Here is a 17,056-nt window from a genome sequence, read left to right as displayed (position 1 = left end):
GCAATTATTGCAAGGTTGTCAAAGATGATCCAGTATCAAAAAAATTTGGACATTGATGTACATCGTCCAGCGCTGCTGGGGCTTGGTATCACAAATCCAACCCTGTGCCCTGAAGATAAAATTTAGAATGTTGAAAAAAGTTCAACAATTCACAAAATTTAAAAACATATAAATTTATTATATTAATTACAACAAGCTGTTGCACACCAACACAATGTCATGGGTCTGATCTCTGAGTCAGTGGTGAATCTTGATCAATCAGTACAAAAATTAGTCACCAAGGTGCATGTCAACACACTCTCTTTGGTGGTACAGAATTGTAGAAGAACAATTTGTATTTTTTTTTAGCATTTCTTAGTATCCTGAATCATCTTACACTCTTCAGCAGGACAAGAATAGGAAAGAGGATGAAGATGAGGGAGTGGGGGCATTTTATATAGATGTTATGGTCCTGATGTAACCATGTCACTATTATTCACCTAAACAAAAATCACACAAGAAAAATCCAACAGTTTCTGAAGGAAACCTGTATTGTATATTACCTGTTGTGTAATATTCAAAAAAACCATTGTTCCTTCTCATGTTGCTCCTATAGGTTAACACACCATTCGCATATAATGGAAAGGTCATATTTAGTCTCTGAATCCCAATGCCCTGATCTCTTTTTCTTAAAACAACAAGGTAGAGCAATATTTTTTATATTTGTTTACTGTGTCATAAACTAACTTTAGTAATAGTTCTATACCTTATCCATAACCACTTATCCTGTGCAGGGTCACAGGCAAGCTGGAGCCTATCCCAGCTGACTATGGGTGAGAGGCAGGGTACACCCTGGACAAGTCGCCAAATCATCACAGGGGTGACACACAGAGACAAACAACCATTCACACCTACAGTCAATTTAGAGCCACCATTTAATGTAACCTGCATGTATTTTGGACTGTGGGGGAAACCGGAGCACCTGGAGGAAACCTACATAGCCATGGGGAGAACATGCAAACTCCACACAAAGTCCCCATCAGTCACTGGGCTTGAACCCAGAATCTTCTTGCTGTGAGGTGACCGTGCTAACCACTACACTACCATGCCACCTAGTAATAGGTCCTAATATAATTATATTCTTAAACACAACTCTAACCCACAGGCTACCAAATGGATATATATAAATGTCACCAAGGACATAGAATAGAATAGAAACAAAAAGAAGCATAAACAAGAATTCAAATCACATGCCACACAATACTGTATTTCCATATGGCATATATCCATTTAAAAAATATTTTAAGAATAAATTACTGCTTCTTACATCTGGTTGGCCTATTTGAAATTACAAAAATATACAATCAGAATATTATTATTTCCCATAAAACAAATTATGTCCAGTTTAAATGATGAAACATTTGTATTCAGGTGAGTTCTGATGAAAAAAAATGAAAGGGGAGAGATGAAACATCACCATGGGGATGTCAGTCATTAATATTCAGTGACAGTATGATATAAACTCTAAAACTCCAAAGAGAATTACACGATTGGAATCTGCTCACACAAATAAAAACCCGGCTTTACAGTGTTATTATTCACTGTGGTTTCTGCAGAGCAAATAAGGACTGTTGTTCAAACAGACAATGTTGACTTGCTATTATGTCAGATGTTCAGAGCAGAGCCACTGTGAACATACAGAGATCTGTGGTTGTTACAGCATGATTGTTCCAATGAGAGCTTCATATTAATATGCATATTTATTAATTTATGTTTTATCATTCATGTTAAAGGTAGGCTAAAAGGATTCCAGAGAGAGAGAGAGAGAGAGAGAGAAAACACACAATAAACACTCAGGTTCTGTCAGACATATTACGCATCAAAGCTCTGTGTATGTACATGCAGTTGCTAAGCAACTCATCCAACACCCCTAATCTCTGTTGGCCGGTTTGTTCTGTAGAAGAATCCTAATGCCCTGATCTCTTTTTTCTTTCATCTTTCTGCTTTGTCCCTTCATCTATTCATTAATTTGTCATTACCTCTTCTTGTACTTTAAAAAAAAACATAATAGGTTTAAATGTGTGATATAATTTTCACTTATGGATCTATGCATTTTTAAAAAAACTATTTTATGCTTAAGTGCATATTTGCCTGTAACAAAGGTCAGCTGAAAGGACCTTTTGACATTCTACTTAACTAAAATCGGCCATATCTCAGTGTCATCTTGGAAAATAGGATTATTTTCCAGACTGCCAGTTTTTGGTTCGCTTTAGAACAAGTACAGTCTTTCTGTTTTCATTTTCTTGCTAATAAATGACATACAAATAGCCAAGTCACCACCTTGTGACCTGTATCATATGCACAGCCCCCTAACAGGGCAGAAATGGGCAGAGGGCTTGGTTACTCCTTTGAAAGTAAGAGTGAACACTTCTACTGTCTAGGAATACAGAGTAGAGAAACTGGCAGGGGGCATGAAGCAAATTTGAGAGCTGTTCACTTGTATCTTTAAACAGCATAATGATGAGTTCAGGGATGCTTAGTATAGCCACCTTACATATACTGCCAGACAATGAGTCCATCTTTGCAAATGGTACTGATAGCCCACCCTTGGAACATTCTGGCAATCAGAGGAGTTTATGTTTGCAGCAACTATATGCTGCAAATAATCAAAGCTAAAGCTTGCTCCTCCACCTGATACATCAAATGCCTAACCTATTTAGCTTGTATGTATCTTCTGGAGTAAGTGACTGGGCTTGGGCAGTGAACCAGTTAAAGAGATCTTTTATACATTTACAAATGCACTGAAGCTGCAACCTGATAAACTGACATGAATGTTGGCTGCAATGACAGATGCAGAAGCAGTAGGATTGAAATTATTGTCACTAGTACAGGTACCAATGACCTTGCAAGTAATACAAGTTGATGAAACTCAACTCAACACATACTCAGCACAAATACATGAGAGCTGACATACTGGTTCGCAAGGTGTATGAGTTCTGGCGAATGTGGGTTATTAGAGACATGAGGCACATTTGCTCTTGGCCTTTAATGAGATAATGCCTAAACCTGAAAGAGAAATGTGTATAGCAATCCTACAGGTAATACTGTAAACAATGGAGACATAGCAGTGAAGTGTGGTAGGTTACTGGTTTGTTAATATAATTAACAAGGCAGGTTGGTAAAACGTTGCACCATCCATTACTGGTGTTTAGATGGGTCTTTGGCACACAGGCCCAAGAGGCACTCGATCATCATGTCCTGTAAAACACCATTGATGCAGGTTACCTTAGGCACCCTAGTATTCCATCACACTGTTCCACAGTGATTGGTTTTAGAGATCGCAACTGTCAATAGACAAAGTTACAAAGGCTGGTATTCTGCTCTGTGGAAAATTAACTGAAGCTTGATAACATAAAATCTGTGGCTGCTGAACAAACTGCCCACAGGGTATTGTTTACAGTTTCACTGTTAACTATCACCAAAAACAAGATAGTACTTTTGGGAGCACGATAAATGGCTCCACTGTTAGGTTGGGTAAAGGAAGTGATTGCAACAATATGCCTTCTTCCCTTAAATTCCATTAAATGAGCATGATGGCTACCTCCTGGGCAGCATTTCTAGGAGTGTCTTCATCTGATACTACATATTGAATGCTGCTTCAGGGCGGCACAGTGGTGTAGTGGTTAGCACTGTCGACTCACAGCAAGAAGGTCCTGGGTTCGAGCCCAGCGGCCAACAAGGGCCTTTCTGTGTGGAGTTTGCATGTTCTCCCCGTGGTGGGATAGGCTCCAGCTTGCCTATCCTGTCCGCATGGGTTTCCTCCGGGTGCTCCGGTTTCCCCCACAGTCCAAAGGCATGCAGGTTAGGCTAATTGGTGGCTCTAAATTGACCGTAGGTGTGAATGTGAGTGTGAATGGTTGTCTGTCTCTATGTGTCAGCCCTGTGATGACCTGGCGACTTGTCCAGGGTGTACCCCGCCTCTCGCCCATAGTTAGGTGGGATAGGCTCCAGCTTGCCTATCCTGTTCCCTGTAGGACAGGATAAGCGACTACAGACGATGGATGGATGTTGCTTCATTGTACGCCCTGTACTCTATGGTGGGTTTGCATAAATTGCCACTTCAATAATTTGGATAAATTATTTTAAGAAAATTGGAAGTTAATGAGAACAACATGGATGGGGCTAAGTGTAATTAAGGAGTGTTTGCGCATCATACTAGGAATACATGTTCATTTCTCAGTTATAGTAATGAATGTCACAAGGAAGGCAACAACTCTCTAAATTCTGTAATCTGCACACAAGATAAATCAGATCACATTTTAGATATGCAGACCTTGTAAGATTCTATTAACAAAATATCCAATTAGTTTGTGTGTGCGCGTGTGCATAATGCATATATTTATGGAGAAAGGGATTTGTTAAACACACAGAAACAAATATGTACATCCATAAACTGAGCTGTCAGGGTTTTTTTTTTTCCTTAGACATCATGAGGTTGAGTAAATGTTCATGACATTCTTATAGACTTTGCTTAAGGCAGACCCCTTGTTTAAGGCAGCACCTGGCAAGAGCCTGCTCGCCTGATCTTGACCCTGCCTCATATCCACCTAAAGAGATTCTGCCAGGCGGCACGGTGGTGTAGTGGTTAGCGCTGTCGCCTCACAGCAAGAAGGTCCTGGGTTCGAGCCCCGGGGCCGGCGAGGGCCTTTCTGTGTGGAGTTTGCATGTTCTCCCCGTGTCCGCGTGGGTTTCCTCCGGGTGCTCCGGTTTCCCCCACAGTCCAAAGACATGCAGGTTAGGTTAACTGGTGACTCTAAATTGACCGTAGGTGTGAATGAGAGTGTGAATGGTTGTCTGTGTCTATGTGTCAGCCCTGTGATGACCTGGCGACTTGTCCAGGGTGTACCCCGCCTTTCGCCCGTAGTCAGCTGGGATAGGCTCCAGCTTGCCTGCGACCCTGTAGAACAGGATAAAGCGGCTAGAGATAATGAGATGAGATGAGATGAGATTCTGCCAAATGAGATCCCACTTGATTTTTAGTTTCCCCTCTGGCTAGGCCTGAGTGTGCAAGTATAGGTGCATGTCTGAATGTGAAAACTACTTGAGACATGACAGATGCTTGTTTTTACCGACACTCTCCCAAGAGTATAGAGATGAAATAGCTTGAGCCTCTAATTTGGTATATCTTAAAGTTGCACTCCGTAGGCATGTTTTGAGCATAAAACCAAAAGTACTGTAATGCCATTGCTGTCATTCCATAGATTTTAAGTCATGACTGACTCACTGCTCTACATTAACTTTTGCTAACTGCATATTCTGCTGATCAAAGTGTGCATGGTTTACTAAAACACCTGCATGAATGAAAGTAAGTAATATGAAAAGAGTGTAAAGAGTGAAGGAGAGAGAACTACATCGAGGGACTTGGTTCACGTGCATGTCTGATTGAGAGAGAAAGAAAATGTCCACAGCATGCTGCTGTATTCAGCAAGCTTCCTGCTATGTATTGATTAGCAGTGTTTTGGTTCAGCAGTGTAAAGCAGCGCCATTCCAGCTCCCCTGCTGTGTTCAGAGGTTGGGGCTTTGTTTGGCCTGTTTATGCATGTGTCTCTATGTATGTGAATGAGAGAATGATGTCAGAGTAATGATGTGTGCATCAGAGATTAAAAAGCAAATGCTCTAAAATTACTCACTGTACTCAATTATTACTCTACTGTATACTAATACTGTATTCAATTATTTCACTGGCACACCCAGCATTGTTTAAATTTTTTTTAATATTTTACAGGATTGTTGTTCAAACATCTTACTGACAAATTGAAAGTAAACTAATCTTCCCCACTCCAAGCCCCAACAGCAAAAAAAAAAAAAAACATGCAGGAGTGAATCAGGTTTCCCATGTAAACACTCTAAAGCACTCCCTGAAGCTAGGATACAGAGAGAAGTGCAGCTCAAAGAAAGGTGCTTTTAGTGAGGCTGCAGGAGTTCATTCATATACCTATACTGCTGCAGAGAGACCTTTTACTCAGAACACCACAGAAAATAAGGCTGACTCAAAGGAACAAAAACAGGTCACATAAAAAGCCTGGCAATAAGAAAAACATTAGAAATATCTGGAGGGATCTTCACGGGTGTGTCAGGCCTGCAAATCTCCTATGAAGTATTCAGCAAATCTGATTATACATCTGATGCTGTCTCTGCTTTAATTATTCTTTTTTTTTTCCCAGTGGCAGTATATACTTCATATTCTTTTGAGTACTTTTACTCAAACCAAAAATAAATAAATGAAGACAGTTTTGCAGCATTATCAGCCAGTGTTATATTTTCATGTACCTTTTAAAAGCTTTACAAGTCAACTTCTGAAAACAGTGACGGTCAACAATGACATAAATCTGCTGCTACATGAACCAGTCAGCTACAACTTCAACAGTCTGAATTACAAAACTGAGTATGCATTTGTAACAATTTTTCAGCACTGTAAAGCACTGGTCAGCTGTACTGTGTAGAAAGTGGCTACAAATAAAACAGTGCAAATTTCACTATACTGTTCACAATTCACAGTGAGCATGTGTAAATAAAATACATCTACTTATATTACAGGAGATGTTGGTGATTTAAAGGGATTTAAATCAAATCATTATATTAATACCTGTACTTTTCAGATAAATTATGCAGTAAAAATTTTCTGAGAAGGATAGACATTTGATACATTGTTTTCATAGAAAAATAAAACACTCCAGCTAAAATGTTTTGTCTTGTCCGAGAGAACAATGTCAGTAGTGCATTTTTGTCATAAACTGATTTAAAAATGTCAAATTCTACATTTTGTTTGAAAATGCTACATGCAGAGCCAGAAATTTACTAATGTATGCTCATGCTAAAGAGATAAAATAGTTAACAATAGATTGCTCTGTCTAAAATATTTTAACATTATAAAAAGATAGACATCTGGCTAACTATATCTGTTTTAAAATGTATAATTCGTTCAAAAAACATCTGAAATACATTATTTGCATTAAGTTCATCTAAGTGGCACGGGTCCAGACAGAATGCTGAACTGTTTTCTTTTAACGCCACATTCAAACAGGGGAAATATAATTTATTCTAAGAATTCCTACACAAACTACATCTAATATTAATGTCCCAGCTGTGTCATGCACCATCCTTGGCACTTAAGGATATACAATAATTGGCAGTGCTTTTATTGAAAGGATGGCAGCCTTCTTCCTTCCTCCTAATAACAGTCAGTTGAGTGAGTACTTACAGTGGTGCTTGAAAGTTTGTGAACCCTTTAGAATTTTCTATATTTCTGCATAAATCTGACCTAAAACATCACCAGATTTTTACACAACTCCTAAAAGTAGATAAAGAGAACCCAGTTAAACAAATGAGACAAAAATATTATACTTGATCATTTGTTTATTGAGGAAAATTATCCAATATTACACATCTGTGAGTGGCAAAAGTATGTGAACCTTTGCTTTCAGTATCTGGTGTGACCCCCTTGTGCAGCAATAACTGCAACTAAACGTTTCCGGTAACTGTTGATCAGTCCTGCACACCAGCTTGGAGGAATTTTAGCCCATTCCTCCATGCAGAACAGCTTCAACTCCTGGGATGTTGGTGGGTTTCCTCACATGAACTGCTCGCATAAGGTCCTTCCACAACATTTCGATTAGATTAAGGTCAGGACTTTGACTTGGCCATTCCAAAACATTAACTTTAGTCTTCTTTAACCATTCTTTGGTAGAACGACTTGTGTGCTTAGGGTCGTTGTCTTGTTGCATGACGCACCTTGTCTTGAGACTCAGTTCATGGACAGATGTCCTGACATTTTCCTTTCGAATTCGCTGGTATAATTCAGAATTAATTGTTCCATCAATGATGGCAAGCCGTCCTGGCCCAGATGCAGTAAAATAGGCCCAAACCATGATCCTACCACCACCATGTTTCACAGATGGGATAAGGTTCTTATGCTGGAATGCAGTGTTTTCCTTTCTCCAAACATAACGCTTCTCATTTAAGCCAAAAAGTTCTATTTTGGTCTCATCCGTCCACAAAACATTTTTCCAATGGCCTTCTGGCTTGTCCACGTGATCTTTAGCAAACTGCAGACGAGCAGCAATATTCTTTTTGGAAAGCAGTGGCTTTCTCCTTGCAGCCCTGCCATACACACCATTGTTGTTCAGTGTTCTCCTGAAGGTGGACTCATGAACATTAACATTACCCAATGTGAGAGAGGCCTTCAGTTGCTTAGAAGTTACTCTGGGGTCCTTTCTCACCTCGCCGACTATTACACGCCTTGCTCTTGGAGTGATCTTTGTTGGTCAACCATTCCTGGGGAGAGTAATAATGGTCTTAAATTTCCTCCATTTGTACACAATCTGTCTGATTGTGGATTGCTGGAGTCCAAACTCTTTAGAGATGGTTTTGTAACCTTTTCCAGCCTGATGAGCATCAACAACGCTTTTTCTGAGGTCCTCAGAAATCTCCTTTGTTCATGCCATGATACACTTCTACAAACATGTGTTGTGAAGATCAGACTTTGATAGATCCCTGTTCTTTAAATAAAACAGGGTGCCCAATCACACCTGATTGTCATCCCATTGATTGAAAACACCTGACTCTAATTTCACCTTCAAATTAACTGTTAATCCTAGAGGTTCGCATACTTTTGCCACTCACCGATATGTAATATTGGATCATTTTCCTCAATAAATAAATGATCAAGTATAATATTTTTGTCTCATTTGTATAACTTGGTTCTCTTTATCTACTTTTAGGACTTGTGTGAAAATCTGATGTTTTAGGTCATATATATGCAGAAATATAGAAAATTCTAAAGGGTTCACAAACTTTCAAGCACCACTGTAAGTACTCTCATCTTATTACCTCAGGCTGTACTGCATGTATTTTAAAAATGGGGGGGGGGGGAGGAATCTACATATTTGACTTGCTCTTCCCAAATTGGCAGAATTACAAAAGAGTTGAAATATTCTTCTGATTATTAAATATAGATACTATTATATTAGAAGGAAATGGGTAAATTAAAAGAAAATATTGAATTTTGTGAGGGAAAATGCTTTATCATTGTCCATCAAATTTAAAAATAAATACAATTTCAATTTTAGCCAACAGTCTTTACCGAAAAAAGAAAGCATGTTATTATTCTGGACTGACCTGGCAGTGGAAGTAATTTTAAAGATGAAGGATTCTCAATATTAAGACAAAAATGCCAAGCTTAACACAATACTAAACAGATACAAAACCTAAGCAATAATTTAATGTGTGTGTATGTGGACGTGATGTGCATATTCATATTTAATGGAATGGTCAGTGAGAGGGAACCATGTTCTTAATGACTGGCTCTCTGTTGAGATACGTAGCCCAGTAGACCAGGTTGAAGCTGCCAAAAAGCACAGGGAAAATGATGCGGGACATGCGGTCGATCTTGCTTACGCTGTTAAAGGTCTTCTTATTCTCTTTAGCCACCGGCTGAGCTTTAGTGGGCTCTGCTGGAGTGCTCTTGGAAACAGTGGGCAAAGCTGAATCCTTACTGATGTGGGGAGCATAATTTGCCACAGCAACTGCATAAGCATTGTTCTTCTTCATAACAGAGGCCTCTTTTTTCTGTGGACATGTTACTCAATTAATACATAAATCAAATTAAAAAATCAATTTGTGAGAGCAAATAATGAAATTGGTGGGATAACATACCTACTGTATATAATGGTATACCATGATAAAGAAATTTAAAATACAGTAGTTATAAATATTACAGTTATATTTATATAACCAGTATGGAAAATATCACCTTGAAATGGGCTGCGTGATTGCTTTTTAAAAATATGCATTCACAAATCAAAGATGTTTTTGTTTCAATACTAAAAGCTAGAAGTAAATAGTCTTAACAAGTGCATTTTTTTTCATCAAATTATTCAATATTTATTCTGCTGCTGTGTTGTAATTTATTATTAAGGTTACTACAAGTTAACATATTCAAGTTTTATACATATAACTGCATGCCCGAAACCAGTGGACATCAAATCAAGATTCATCCTATAAACTATAAACTTCTGAAATAGATTTTCAATGTCTTAAAATGAATGAAAAGCACATAAATATAGCAAACTCTACTCCAATTTCTATATTCATTAATGCACACCCTGAGTAGGTTTTTCACATCAGTATGCAGTCATCGGTGCATTCTTAGAAATCTGTTCAAAGTAACAGCTGCCAGATGTGTCTTCTTTCAACTGTGTAGTCATGGTTACCTTGTCATTGAGAATGCTCTTGCCATCCCAGGCCCAGCCCCGTTTGGTGAAGTAGTTAACTGTTGCAAACTCAATGAGGGCAGAGAAGACAAAGGCATAGCACACAGCAATGAACCAGTCCATCGCAGTGGCATAGGCCACTTTGGGCAAAGAGTTACGAGCACTGATACTCAGAGTGGTCATAGTGAGCACTGTTGTCACACCTGGACAGATAATAAACCAGAGGTACACTCATTCATGCACTTCATACCGAAATACAAAGCTGTTTTACATTCAAAAAAAAATTTAATTTTTTTTTAAAGAAACAGTGAAAAATATACCAAACAACATTTGCTTTCATAAAGCTTACATAATGAACACAGAACAATAAATTCAGCTTAACAGCAAATATCGGAAAAATACTGTCCCACGGAAAAATATCACCCACCAAAAACTGTTCGAGCAGGTACTGATTCACGGTTAAGCCAGAAGGAAACCTGGGACAAAATGACAGTCATGATGCAGGGCAAGTAAGTTTGGATCACAAAGTACCCAATCTTCCTCTTCAGATGGAAATGAACTGTCATGACTGTATATTCCCCTAGAGACAGATAGAGAGAGTTGTGAACTATACCTATTGATTTCCAGCCATCACATACTTTCTAACTCTAAGGAAAAAAAGAGGCCATGTCTAATTAGTGAATAAAAAAAATGGAGCAGTATAAGATACTGTACTTTACAATTTACAGTTAAGGTAATTAATGTAACTAATGTGAACTCACCAGTACTGGATTTAATGGTTTCTTTGCCAACAGTTTGGCCCCTTAAGTCATACTGGTTCAACCTTGATCCGTCTGGAGCCACCTCCACCGAAAGCGTAGCATTTCGTGTCCAAACATAGGTCACCTCTGTCAGAGTATATGCATCTACACACAGAGGCAGCAGACACAACAAAGCAAAACTATTTAAAAATACAGCATGGTTTCATAAGGATTATCTGAACTATTGAGAAATTAATCATAATGATGAGAAATCTTGTTGGGTCAAATCTGTCAGATTTATTTACAGAATTCCTCCAACAAAATGTCTAAAGTAAAAAAATAAATAAAATTATCGCTGGAGAATCATGTAAAAAAAGTGTAAACCATATTTAAATTCAAATCATGTTAAAATTCCCTGGATAGTAGTCAGTCTGGTCAAATATATACACTACATGTAGAACAGCAGAATAAATGTGAAAAGGGGGGAAATGTATAGTATTGCGCATTGGTTAGCATCTACCATAAATAGTAGAGTAATGGGGAAAAAAAATATTGAGCTTACAGCTGCCAAATTTCAGTGGACATGAGTGAGAGTCCATGGGGAAGTCCTCTAGATGCATTGGGCATTCTGCCTGCACCGTCAGCCTGGACCACACACGTTAAATGAGATGGTGAACACCAAAACAAAAGAATGGTTGAAGTGTACAAAGTATAGGCTGGATACCTCATGGTGTAAAGTAGTGTCCCATTTTCCATGATCCGCAGTAATTTGTTTGGCATGGTCATGTTGTGAGCTACAGACTTCTTGCCATTGTGGAAGAAGGTGTCAGGGGTCCAGATCTTACTGGCCATCAGATTATTGAGCCGCAGGATGTTCATTGGCCCATGGAACTTGAGCCGCTCATCTGTCCAGCGCTGGCGGAAGAACACATCCACTGTGTACTCCTGACAGTAGAACACAGTCAGTGTTAAACAATTGGCACTGTAGTAAATAGAAAAAAGAAACAAGAGCTGTTTGGAGATTCATTGTGCTAGAGTGTCTTCCACATGACTTCAGTTCAGTGGAAACAAACTCGTAGAACTGTACTGAGTTATTCTCAAGGAAATCCAGTCCAGTAGAGCAGAGAATTCTTTCACAAATTAGTTTGGATATACAGGTGTTAGTTTGACACTAGACCAAAGACCAGTGCACAAATAGTTTTTGTCCCATTAAAAAACACATTTTATTTATTAATCCACTCCGGGAAATCAATGGAGGCTTTTCCAATATGATAATGACATGAATGCAGCTTGGGAAAGTGCGAGAGAGTAAGCAGAGAGACCAGAGAGCAGCAGTAACTGTCATGCTCCCGGGCTCATCCAACACTCAGGACTCCACTTCCCACAGTCCCCTTCACACACCAGTCACTACCACGTGTACTCCGTCAGCCAACCCAGAACCACTTCCTAGGAGTGGTTCTCCCGAGTTCTAATCACCATCACCTGTACCTTTTTGTTTCCATTTATATTTATACCCCTTTGTTTGTTTTGTTCATTGCACAGTATTGCCTCTACATTTTGTGAGCCTACTGAGCATTATTATTCTGATTGCTTTCTTGTGTATGACCCTTTTTGCCTTCCGGTTTTTCCCGTTTCGCCTAGCCCTTGTGTTTGTTTGCCTGTTTCTCTTGTGTCCCAGTTTTTCGATCCTCGTCTGTTTCCTGATTACGATTTGCCTAGCCCTTGTGCTTAGATTGCCAGTGTCTACTGTTTCCTGGTTCTTGGATTATTGCCTGTTTCCCGACCACGATTTGTAGCCCTCGTAACTGTTTTGGATCTCTCGGTATTGACCTGGCCTGGATTTTGTACTTTGTCTTTTTTCATTGTTATCATTAAAACCTTGAGTTCATTCTCATTCCGTGAGCATCTGGTTTGTCACAGCTGTGTTACAGAATACTGTGCCATCATGCAGACGGCGGATTACACGGAGCTACAGGTAGCGCTTAGCAACCAAGGACAGATGCTGGGACAACACCACTAGCGTTTTGACCCCGTGATTCAGTCCATCCAGACTCTTATGCAACAGCAAGGTGAGCAGCAAAAACATTTGGTGCAAATTATTGAAAGCATGAGAGAAATCACCACCCAACTCCAACGACTCAGCTCCTCCGTCTCGCCTATGGTTACCAACCAACTGCTTCCACCACGGCTGTTACCAGTTCGTTTGTTGTCAGTAAACTTGATAAATTTGATGGCTAACCTAATCAGTGTAAAAAGTTTTTGTTACAATGTTTGATATTTTTTGGAAATTCCCCTCTGAGCTCTGACAAGGCTTGCATTTCTTTTATGATTTCTCGCCTTACGGGCAAGGCCTTAGATTGTGCTACCGCAATTTGGCCCATAGTCCAATCTGACACTTACGATCACTTCGTTAAAGAATTTAAAGCAGTTTTCGATCATGCCAATGAGGGCCACTCTCAAGGGGAATTACTCACCCAACTACGTCAGGGTAATTGTTTCTGATTACACTTTGGAATTTCGCACTCTTGCGGCTGAGAGTGGTTGGAATGAACCTGCATTACTAGTGACCTTTCGCAACGGACTGAACCCCGACATCCTAGCGGAAATGGCTTGTAAGGACAATGGTCTTTCACTAGAAAAGCTGATTTCATTGGCCATTTGCCTAGACCAACTGAAGCACAGGAGAGGTCTTCGTAAATCTCCCACGGTTCCAGCTGCTGCATTGACTCCTCGCCGCTCATATCCACCACCAATGACCCGGACTCGTGAGGACTCAGAATCCCCAGAACCTATGCAGTATGACTAATTTCATTTGTCTGTGGAGGATAAGCAATGACGTCTCCATGATAGGCTGTGTCTCTATTGCGGAACTACCAGTCACATTCTACGGGACTGTGAAATCCATTGACACAGAACTTTGGCACCGACCCCCAGAAAGTGCATGGAGCCTACTCCACACGCTAACGTGGTGAGCACACCCACTAAGGGGTTGGTCTCCAAGTCCTTCCTCCTACCCGTGACAGTTAACTGTCCTCAGTCTGTCTTTGTGTTCTCAGCATGAATGGATTCCGGAGCTGAAGAGAACTTTATTCACGCCAAGCTGGTGGAGCAACTCCAGATTCCTGTGGAGCCACTGAAAACGCCGCTGAGATTGACTGCTGTCGATGGGGATCCCGTGGGAGAAGGACTTGTTAACCGGGTCACGAAACCCATTAATATGACTGTCAGTGCTTTACATTCAGAAAAGATTTGTTTTTTGTATTGAATTCTTGTGAGTATGCCATCACTTTAGGTTTGCCCTGGCTTAAAAAACATAACCCCGTCATATTTTGGTCTGATAAAGAAATACTCTCATGGTCCAGTGTGGCAGCGGGGCGTGGTCAAGCATCGGTCTGTGACCGGAGGGCGGAGACAGGGAAGGTAAGTGGCAGAATCACTGCACCTGATGTTGGTTAATGTTTGTGTGTCTTCCCCAGTGACCGCGCCCTATATAAGGAGAGAGAGAGCAGAGGAAGGAAGCTCTCTCCCCAACCAGATGACTGGTGTGTGTGTGTTTGTGTGGATAGTGAGAGTTTGTCTCAAGTCTGAAAAGACCCAAAATAAAGAGTTTCTTTGTGGAACTTAATCCTGACCTGCCATCTTTCTGTGCTCCACCCATACGAACTGCTACAGTGGTGCTGAAACCCGGGAAATTCGAGCAAAGGAAGAACAGCCCCATGGAGTCCGCCCCCTTCGCGGACCTGGTCTACGCTCTCGCCACGGCCCAGCAGAGCCAGCACCAGGTACTAGTGACCCTCCGAAAGGAGCAGGAGCACCGGTTCGAGGCCCTGATGCTGGCGCAGCAGGAAGACCGACAGGCGTTCCAGCACCTCCTCGCGTTGGCGGGGTCCACCACCTCCACCACTGTGGGCCCTTCTCCCCTCACCAAGATGGGCCCGCATGACGACCCCGAGGCCTTCCTCACGCTCTTCGAGCAGGCAGCAAAGGCCTCGGGCTGGCCGGTGGAACAACGCGCAGCGCACCTCCTCCCCCTGCTAACGGGCGAGGCACAGCTGGCCGCGCTACAGCTCCCCGCCGATCGCCGGCTGGTCTACGCGGACCTTCACCGGGCCGTCCTCCAGTGGGTGGGGCACACCCCTGAACAACAGTGACAGCGCTTCCGCGCTCTGCATCTGGAGGAAGTCGGCCGGCCGTTCGCATTTGGCCAGCAGCTCCGGGACGCCTGCTGGCGGTGGTTAAGGGCCGACAACCGCGACGCCGAGGGGATCATCAATCAAGTGGTACTGGAGCAGTTCATCGCCTGCCTACCAGAGGGAACCGCGGAGTGGGTCCAGTGCCACCGCCCGGCGTCGCTGGATCAGGCCATCGAGTTGGCGGAGGACCATTTGGCGGCTGTTCCGATGGCAGGACAGCAGACATCCTCTTCTCTCTCCCCTCCTGTGTTTCGTCCTTGCCCCGTTACCCCACCGCAGAGGCGGGGGCCGGCGCCACCCCAGCCGGCCCGTCGCACCCGCGGTGCCCTCCCGTTTTTCCCTTCTGTGTCTGTCTCTTCCTCCCCCCAGGTGAGTGAGCCCCAGAGCGCCGGTGCAGAGAGGAAGCCCGGGTCGGTTTGCTGGCGCTGCGGGGAGCCGGGCCACCTCCAACAGCAGTGCTCGGCAGTGGTTCGGATCCCCGACATGCCAGGAGCCACCCTTGATCGGGCCGGAGCATATCGCATACCGGTGAGTATCCAAGGGGATAACTATCAGGCTTTGGTGGACTCTGGCTGTAATCAGACCTCAATTCACCAAAGCCTGGTGCAAGATGAGGCATTGGGGGGGGGAAGCACAGGGGGTCACGGTGTTGTGTGTGCACGGGGATGTTCACAGCTACCCTTTAGTGTCAGTCCACATTCTTTTCCGAGGGGAAAAATTTAGAGTAAAGGCGGCAGTTAATCCTCGCCTCACCCACTCGATAATTTTGGGGGCTGATTGGCCGGGATTCGGGGAGTTAATGAGCCATCTAGCAAAGAGTGGGTCCTGCCATAATTCAGCAGGGGGAGGTCCCGGTGTCGCTTTGGCGGGAGCAGCTGTCACAGAGCCGTCTACGTCATCTCCGCGTCAGAGTGAGGAGCAGCAGGCTCCTCCTCCCTCTCTCAGGGAATCCCTTGGGGATTTCCCGTTAGAGCAATCGCAAGACGAGTTTCTGCGGCATGCATTTGACCAAGTGAGAGTAATCGATGGTCAAATGCTCCAGCCAAACGCCATCCCATCCTTCCCCTATTTTTCTATTATAAAGGATAGGTTATACCGATTGATGCAGAGCACTCCGACTAAAGAGCAAGTCATGCAGCTTTTGATTCCAAAGAGCCACCGGGAATTGGTATTCCAGGTGGCTCACTTTAATCCCATAGCTGGACACTTAGGGCAGGATAAGACACTAGCCCGACTAATGGCACGGGTCTATTGGCCAGGGATTCGCGGCGATGTCCGTAGGTGGTGTACAGCGTGTCGCGAATGCCAGTTAGTAAATCCAGCGGCCATTCCAAAAGCGCCTTTGCGCCCTCTCCCATTAATTGAGACCCCATTCGAAAGAATTGGGATGGATCTCATCGGGCCATTAGATCGGTCAACACGAGGGTACCGCTTTACTTTAGTTCTGGTGGACTATGCAACGCGATACCCAGAAGCAGTGCCTTTTGGCAATATCTCAGCACGCAGTATTGCGGAAGCGCTCTTCCGTGTCATCTCCCAAGTTGGAATCCCTAAAGAGATTCTGACTGACCAAGGCACTTCGTTTATGTCACGTACACTGAACAAACTGTATGGGTTATTAGGTATTAAGCCGATCCGCACCAGCGTTTATCACCCACAAACGGACGGTTTAGTTGAACGGTTCAATCACACCCTCAAAAATATAATTAAAAAATTTGTAAGTGAGGGGACACGTAATTGAGATAAATGGCTCGAACCCTTGTTATTTGCAGTGCGAGAGGTCCCCCAAGCCTCCACGGGGTTCTCCCCATTCGAATTGTTATATGGGCGTAAGCCGCGCAGCATTCTAGATGTGCTGCGAGAAAACTGGGAG

The 17,056-nt window shown here is 42.4% G+C and overlaps 1 protein-coding gene across 1 annotated transcript in view; it reads right to left on the bottom strand.

The window, feature by feature from the left end:
* Positions 1 to 9,309: 9,309 nt before the first annotated feature.
* gabra2a (gamma-aminobutyric acid type A receptor subunit alpha2a) overlaps positions 9,310 to 17,056 on the bottom strand; it is a 30,679-nt gene continuing 22,932 nt past the window's right edge. Inside the window, exons 4-9 of the mRNA XM_060924674.1 lie at positions 11,715 to 11,935; positions 11,553 to 11,635; positions 11,012 to 11,155; positions 10,678 to 10,830; positions 10,251 to 10,453; positions 9,310 to 9,606 (exon numbers count right to left, since the gene is read on the bottom strand). Coding sequence (XP_060780657.1) covers positions 9,310 to 9,606; positions 10,251 to 10,453; positions 10,678 to 10,830; positions 11,012 to 11,155; positions 11,553 to 11,635; positions 11,715 to 11,935 — 1,101 coding nt within the window. The remainder of the gene's footprint in view (positions 9,607 to 10,250; positions 10,454 to 10,677; positions 10,831 to 11,011; positions 11,156 to 11,552; positions 11,636 to 11,714; positions 11,936 to 17,056) is intronic.

This window comes from Neoarius graeffei, chromosome 7, assembly GCF_027579695.1.
Source record: "Neoarius graeffei isolate fNeoGra1 chromosome 7, fNeoGra1.pri, whole genome shotgun sequence".
NCBI classification, from domain to species: domain Eukaryota; kingdom Metazoa; phylum Chordata; class Actinopteri; order Siluriformes; family Ariidae; genus Neoarius; species Neoarius graeffei.
The sequence above is the reverse complement of the archived record's forward strand: the minus strand, read 5'-3'. Positions and strand labels throughout refer to the sequence as shown.